Source organism: Taudactylus pleione, unplaced genomic scaffold (assembly GCF_031769625.1).
Source record: "Taudactylus pleione unplaced genomic scaffold, aTauple2 ptg001109l, whole genome shotgun sequence".
NCBI lineage: Eukaryota > Metazoa > Chordata > Amphibia > Anura > Myobatrachidae > Taudactylus > Taudactylus pleione.
Genome location: NW_028285510.1, coordinates 234891 through 243147, shown reverse-complemented (window position 1 = coordinate 243147; position 8257 = coordinate 234891). Strand labels below are relative to the sequence as shown.

The 8257-nt window shown below is 45.7% G+C and overlaps 1 protein-coding gene across 1 annotated transcript; it reads right to left on the bottom strand.

The window, feature by feature from the left end:
- Nucleotides 1-1716: 1716 nt before the first annotated feature.
- Nucleotides 1717-7845, bottom strand: LOC148453701 (gamma-crystallin 1-like). Its single transcript, XM_088461840.1, has 3 exons — nt 7821-7845; nt 5971-6213; nt 1717-2052 (listed from the first exon to the last, which is right to left on the bottom strand). The coding sequence occupies exons 1-3, from the start codon at nt 7827-7829 to the stop codon at nt 1777-1779; spliced, it is 528 nt and encodes a 175-aa protein (XP_088317966.1). The 5' UTR covers nt 7830-7845; the 3' UTR covers nt 1717-1776.
- Between the last annotated feature and the right edge of the window lie 412 nt (nt 7846-8257).

Here is an 8257-nt window from a genome sequence, read left to right as displayed (position 1 = left end):
ACCCTTCCCCTGCCCTAACCCACCATTCCCGCAAACTAACCCTAACTCTCCCCTAACCCTAACCCACCATTACCGTAGCCTAATCCTAACCCTACCCTGACCCTAACCCACCATTACCGCAGCCTAACCCTAACCCTCCCCCTGACTCTAACCCACCATTCCCCCAACCTAACCCTCCCTCCCTTCGCAGCCTAACCCTAACTCTCCGCCTAGTTTTTGACCCTAAATCTAACCCTGCTCCTAATACTTCCGCGGGATGGTAACTACATCAAGTTTTGGCCTGAGTTAATTATCGGAATACAACACTGCCACAAAACTGCTGCAAAACCATCGGGATTTATAATAACCCACATTAACTTTAGCCCTAATAGTCACCAGTTCATTTATAATGATTTTTACTGTAGATGCAGAATACAGAAAATTCAGAATACTGTATATTCTTGTGCTGAGCTTTGCTCAGATGCTTTTACATTGCAATGAAGAAAGGCAAAGAATTTATTTAACATGTTCCCTTTTATGTGTGATAGCTGTTTATAACGTTTTGGTTAAACCCAACTTAACTGAGTGAACTGTTGTTTGTTGAATACATCTCAGTGGCAAACACAGGATTTTCAGAGGGGGGTTTCCAAATGCTTAATTTTAGAGTGAGTGTGGCCAGTTCATGAAGAGGGCAGAATTAGTACTTAACCAGCTTTACTAAGCGTCATACAAAGTGTATTGTGTGTAATAATTCCAGCATGTACAGGACCAGTGATCACAGTAAGCCATTAGATGCAGCCATAAGGACCATCCTGCCTGAGCTGAACGTATTTATTTTAGATGTGGACACCATTCCAGAGCATGGGAGCAAGTCTGGGAGCCTGGAGGAGCAGCAGAAGAACCTAGCACTGCCCTGGACATGCTGTATATGTACATATTGGACTCTATAGCAGTGCATCTCTAACAGTACATGTTTTCCAGGTCTTCTAGTTGGTGCACAGGTTATTTATTACTGGATGATACATGTTAAAAGATCCACATGTGGTGCTAAGTATTTCATTTGTGATACTGAGAAGAACATGCAGCACTAGCAACAATCTATTATATTATTATTTCTACTGTGGTCATGGTGTGGGCTGGGGAGGGGGTTTTTCAGGCAGATGGAACCCCCCCTGCATTTGCCAATGGATCTAGACCAGGGATGGGGAACCTCAGTAATCATTTGGTCTGGCCCTCTGAGCTTTTTTCTGCTAGCCTCATCTGGCTAGCAGGGAGCCTGGGATGACACCCTGGAGCCAGAATCTATGCAGCAGTGCCGCCTGGGTCACAACGCTACCCTTACAGCTCCCCGGAGCATTCTGTAATCACCGCCGATTGTGGCCCCACCCCTGTGTGACATCAAACAGAGGGGGCGTGGCCTGCACCAGGCCCACGAATAATATTCTATATATCAAAATGGCCCTCGGCAGAAAAAAGGTTCCCCACCCCCTGATCTAGACTGTGTGGATATTATGTTAATACCCAGCAACTGTGACCATAATTCTATTGCAGATCCTTATCTGGGATCCCCTTGAGTAGAGGTTTGTCCAGTTGACCTGTCGTGACCTTGTTTAGCACCCGAGTATCTCCATAGGAGTAAGTGTTTTGTTTTGAAAATTAGAAAGTAATTTAAAGTTAGCACGATATGTTCTCATGTTTGTGCATGTATAGTAAGAACGCACAATTTCACACCAGGGATAAAATTAATGTATTAGGTATATTGTAATTAATTTAAGCACAGGAAGAACTTTCAACATTTTAGTACAAATCAGTGATGCGCCTAAAGGAGCCGACCCTGGCGTTCATGGCCCCCCAGTCTGTAAATCTTCTGTATTCCCCGGGTCTCAGGTAATACTGGCGCCCCCTGTAGTTGGGTTGCTCGAAGAAGATCCAGTGTCCATCAAGGATGTTGCAGGAGTGGATGTCGTGATAATTAAACTCTTCGTTCACATATGGGCAGTCTTCAGTGAACTCCATCATCTGGCCTCTGAAGTCCTCCCTCTCGTAGATCCTAATTCTGAAGGAGCCGTGGTGCTAGTACAGAGACACAAATTACACAGATATCAGACTTTATTCTAACATCACCAACACTGCAAATGATTCTCATTACCAGAGCGAGAAATTGTAATTGGTTGTGTGTATGTGTGTTTATATGTGTGTGTATGTATGTATATATGTGTGTGTGTGTGTGCATGTGTATATGTAAGTGTGTGTATGTGTACATATGTGTGTGTATGTATGTGTGTGTATGTATGTGTGTGTGTATGTTTGTGTGTGTATGTGTGTGTGTATGTAAGTGTGTGTATGTATGTGTATGTATGTATGTATGTATGTGTATGTATCTATGTGTATGTGTGTATGTTTGTGTGTGTATATGTGTGTATGTGTATATGTATGTATGTGTATATGTGTGTGTATATGTATGTGTGTGTGTGTATGTATGTGTGTGTATGTATGTGTGTGTATGTATGTATGTATGTATGTATGTATGTATGTGTGTATGGATGTGTGTGTATGTATGTGTGTGTGTATGTGTGTATGTTTGTGTGTGTGTATGTGTATATGTGTGTGTATGTAAGTGTATGTATGTATGTGTACATGTGTATATGTGTGTGTGTATGTATGTGTGTATGTTTGTGTGTGTGTATATGTATGTGTATATGTGTGTGTATATGTATGTATGTGTGTATTTATGTGTGTGTATGTATGTGTATGTATGTATGTATGTATGTATGTGTGTATGTATGTATGTATGTGTGTGTATAAGTGTGTGTATGTATGTGTATGTATGTATGTGTGTGTGTATGTATGTATGTATGTATGTGTGTGTATGTATGTATGTGTATGTATGTATGTATGTATGTATGTGTGTGTATGTATGTATGTATGTATGTGTATGTACAGTATGTGTGTATGTGTGTTCTATCTCTATCATCCTGGCTTCCACAGTTTTAAAAAAATGGTACAGCCCCTGACCTTGTTTTATCACCAGAAAACATTAAGAATTGCAGGGATATGGGAGATAGGGGGCATAGGGGGGTAGGGGAGATACGGAGGATAGGGGGCATAGGGAGGATACGGGTGATAGGGGGCATAGGGGAGATAGGGGAGATGGGGGGTTCAGGGCATAGGGGAGTTAGGGGAGAGGGGGGATAGGGGGCATAGGGGAGATAGGGGGCATGGGGGAGATAGGGGGAGATAGGGGGGATAGGGGGCATAGGGGGACAGCAGGGATAGGGGGGCATAGGGGAGATAGGGGGCATAGGGGAGATAGGGGGGATAGGGGGCATAAGGGGATGGGGGGATAGCGGGGATAGGGGGCATAGGAGAGATAGGGGGAATAAGGGAGATAGGGGGGATAGGGGGGATAGGAGGGGTAGGGGGGATAGGGAGAGATAGGGGGGGATAGGGGGGATAGTCGGGGATAAGGGGGATAGGGGGGTATTGGGGAGGGATAGGGGGGGATAGGGGAATATCACTCCCATTCTGGCCTCAATAAACTCAATCACTGGTAGAGGAGAGTCCTCATATACAATGCTGTGGCTCCTTAGTCATAGTAAGAGAGGATGGGGACCATGTTCCACCCCTACATCAGGGCCACCTCCTCTCTATCGGACACCGCACTGCAGCGCATTAGTGAGCGCTAGGACACTTCCGCAGTTGCCGGAGTCTATTGCACATGTGCATGTCTTAAGGGAAATGGCTTGGCGGTCGCTTCCCAACTGCGCATGTGCAAAACGTAGCACAAAATGGCCACCGAGCCATTTTACCAGTGATTTGCGCAGTGCTGGGGCTGCCGACACAGGACTTCGGAGAGGTAAGGATTGAAGAAATGGGTGCAGGGTGTGCGGTCTGGGCCCATGTGCATCGCACACCCTGCGGCCATTATGGATATGTCCCTGCCCTTAGTAGTTATTGTCTGGTGATCGCCAGACAGGTGACTGAGTGTTTGCAGGTTGCTGCCCAGTCTGAGTCTGCTGGTCCAGCCGGAAAACAAAGTGTTGCCATCGTATAACTACATGTTACTACATAACACATAGCTAAACGCTGAGAAATGGGAAATATTAGGTTGGTTATGTGATCTATTACATTTCACCCCACAATCCTGGGCGCCAGCTTGTTAGGAGCCTTATTTCACCTGCTCATAAGCCTGGGTGGCATTACAGGGGGGTGTACATTGATTAATAGGTTATGGGCGCTTGCTCGTGCCAGTGGGTAAGTAGTATGGAGGTTGCTTGTGCCAGTGGGTAAGTAGTATGGAAGGTTGCTTGTGCCAGTGGGTAAGTAGTATGGAAGGTTGCTTGTGCCAGTGGGTAAGTAGTATGGAAGGTTGCTTGTGCCAGTGGGTAAGTAGTATGGAAGGTTGCTTGTGACAGTGGGTAAGTAGTATGGGAGGTTGCCTGTGCCAGTGGGTAAGTAGTATGGGGGTGGTTGGGAATTGTAATATCTAGTCCTGACAGAGACTTTTTTGTTGATGATTTTCCTGACTTCTTATCTAATGATTTTGTCTTGTTATTTGGTTTGTACAAGTTCTCCCGTCAGGAAATGTGGTTGACCAGTAGCTGACTGGTGCATAACTACCAGTTATGGCTTATATCACCTGCTGGGGGTCAGTGACATCACCATTCCCGGTGGGATAAACTAGGCATTATATGGGGAGATGATAGGCACTTATGACTGGTGGGCTGTTGCCTAACCATCAGTAACCCCTCTTTTACACCCAATACATGTAATATTTGCATTGGTTCCATTGGGCCACTGGTTAGCCTTTCCCTTCTAACTCCTTTTCCCTCAACATGTGTGATAGTTGCATTGGGGGTGCAAACCGCAATGACTGTGAACGTTGCATCGATATCCCACTTCCTTATTGTCAGCTCAGGTTCTGCCTGTACTTTATCTGCCACCATAATTAATACTTTGCTATCTATAACGATGCCGCCGGTCTCAATACTTACAGGGAAATCTGCAAGCCCGAATGAGGTAAGTCTGGGGCGCCCTTAGCGTCAGCCGTGGGGGGAAGGTTAAGTTTAGGGAGCATAGCGGGTTTAGGGTTAGGTTTTTTTGGGGGGAGGGTAGGGTTAGGCACCCCCAGGGGGAGGGTAGGGTTAGGCACCACTGGGGGGGTTAGCAACAAATGAGGGAGGGTTAGGTTTAGGCACTAACAGGGAGGGTTAGGGTTAGGCTACAAGAAGGGAAGGTTAGGGTTGGGGGGGGTGGAGGGAGGGTAAGTATACATATCAACCATCGGGATGCCGTGGTCGGTATTCTGACAGGAGCCATCCCAACAGCCAGCATTACATATTGATTCCGTACTAAGGTAACTAAGGGTATATTTTATGTATGACAGAAGCCTGAGACCATCATCACCATCCGCTAAGGGTTTATGTCAATGCTCAAATTTGCTACTTTTCGGTGAAGCTCTTTTCTATTTAAACAGTTCCTGCACAAGGACACCCTGGGGAATGCTGAAACACTTTGTGCTGCAGATACATCTAATGCTCAGCCGTGTTCCAGTAATTATCCTCCTGTACACCAACGTGAACCCAGATGTGAAACGCGTGTTGGAGTTTGCACAATTTTCCTATTTGTTTTTTGTGTTGTTATTAAAAATGACATTGACACAGAAAGCTGATTATCAGAGGTAAATATCAATTATTGGGTTGTTCTTATTATCTGTAGGTATATTTTATACTGCTAAATCATCTATGACAATGTTTTTATTTTTGGTATAGGTAGGGAACGGGCATAGTAAAAAACATAAAACATATTATAGTTGATGGCAGACAACTGTGGATCAAACAGCACTAAGAGAACTATCAGTAAGTAAAACACAATCTATAGCCTTATGCTATTCATTAAACACAAATAATGCTATGATTGAATTGTGCTTTGTATCACATTGGCAATTATGTTGTTTATAGGCAGAAATATCCCCTAGGGAAGTCGTCTTACCTGGGGGATTACACGGCAGGACCTGATGGAGTCACTCAGGCCGGACCAGTGCTGACAGTCAGGGTACTCGCCCCTCTTTACAAAGTACTGCTGCCCGGTGTAATTGGGGCGCTCGTAGATCATCCAGTTCCCATTCTCCACGCGGATGGAGTTGCAGCGGCTGAAGTAAGAATTCAGCTCTGAGCTGTCGCTGCTGCACTCATGTGATCGGCCCTGGAAGTTCCGGTCCTCGTAGAAAACGATCTGGGAAATATTCCACAAATGATGAATTTGTTGCAGAGGACGTTATTGAAGCCCAAACTCAAGTTAAAATAGTATTTAAAAAAACAACAACACATTTGCAGATATAAGTACAGTACCAGTCAATATGGGATTAGATACATGCAATATTGAGTTGACTTTTAAATAATTGGTGCTGTGACTAAAATTTGCTCGAAGGAACCAACAATCATACTGGAAGGAACAAAACTGATACACTATACCAGGGGCAGGGGTTCCCAAACTTTCTTCAATCACGGCGCCCTAGAGTATCAGCATATTTTTCACGGCACCCCTGGGCCAAACATTTCTTATTAAGAAATTTTGAAAATATCAAATTAAGTAAATTGTGCTTATCTGTCATTCTGAGGATCAGTTATGGGGCTGTGGACAGGTTTGTGCTTCTGTTTGTACCCAGTAGTGCCCCTTATAAAGTACCCCCAGTTGTGGTCCCCCCTATGCAGTGCCCCTTATATAGTGCCCCCAGTAGTAGTGCCCCCCTATGCAGTGTCCCCAGTAGTGGTCCCCGCTATGCAGTGTCCTTTATATAGTGCCCCCAGTAGTAGTCCCCCCCTATGCAGTGCCGCCAGTAGTGGTTCCCCCCTATGCAGTGCCCTTTATATAGTGCCCCAGTAGTAGTCCCCCCATATGCAGTGCCCCCAGTAGTAGTCCCCCCCAGTAGTGCCCCCAGTAGAGGTCCCCCCAGTAGTGCCCCTCCACAGTAGTAGTTCCTAGTAGAGGTGCTCCCCCAGTAGTGCCCACAGTAGAGGTCCCCCCCGATGCAGTGCCCCCAGTAGTAGTCCCCAGTAGAGTAAGACACACAAGTAATTTAAAAAAAACAAAACACTTACCTGAATCCCTACTCCAGCTCCGGCTCATGCTACCACTGCCGTCTGCACCTCAGTCCTCCCCGGGCTGGTGCGCTCTGCATTATGGGAGAGACGTCATGACATCTCTCTCCCATCACCCACTGCAGGAGCCAGAAGACAGAGCTCATGAGTGAGCTCCAGCCCGGCTCTTGCAGTGGGCGCAGCAGCAGCTAATGAGAGTATGTCTGACTGTCCTTGGCTGCTAAAACACACTTATCGCTGCCGTGCACGTGTGATGTGTGAGCAAATGTGCAGTGCTATCGCTCTCACTGCAGTCAGCACTACACTGGCTAACTAGGACGGGCCTGTACCGTAGCCGGCGGCATCCCCCCGGTCCCACGGCACCCAGGGCACGAGCCCCTGCGGCCCTGACTTAGTTCCGCCACTGGCCCTGAGGCACACCAGGGTGCCACGGCACACAGTTTGGGAACCACTGCTGTATACTGTTTTACTCTATCTAATATTTGCAGGGGTATGTTCAGTATTAGTATTTTCAAATGTATATTAATTTTTCTAAAACAGGAAAGGAGTGAAGTGTAAACACCTCTATCACTAAACTCAGACAGGGGAGATTTACACATTTCTGTGTCTGTAATTTGGTGTAGAAACAAACACAATTAACAAAATGACAAAACAAATATATTTACTTCCTTTTATAGACAGCAGACTACAGAGCTAATACCTGACTACTATACAGACACACGATGTGATTAATCATATTACCTTTTCCATCTTGGGTGTTAGGGAAGTGGTGTGGAGAGAAGCAGAGCTCCCAATTTATAGTCATTGCTAACAATGGACTTTGCATGACAATGACTTAATTAAACTAGAATGTACATCGGAGTCAGCAACTGTTCCCGTCATGGGATTGTAACACAACAAAACCACACACTCAGGCAGCCTGTTTTATTTTCCTCTGCATTCCTGCAGTGTCATCTGTACAACAACTATTGTTCAACATAATGTTGATTAATCGATACCTGAGAAACCAGCGTATTGTCAGGAGCACACAAAGGGCCGTATTCAATTAGAAGCGAAAAGTCCCATACTTTTCGCATGCCGGACTTTGCGTCAATCTCGCTGGTTTTGCATGCGAAAAAGTATCGCGCGTGTCCCCGCTTATCCCCGTATTCGATCCCAAAGGACACAAAAACGCGTCC

Excerpts from the sequence above, each read along its gene's own strand:
- LOC148453701 (XM_088461840.1), bottom strand. Across the intron at positions 2,053-5,970 it reads CCTGCCGTGTAATCCCCCAG|CACCACGGCTCCTTCAGAAT; the intron begins GTAAGACGACTT and ends TCTCTGTACTAG.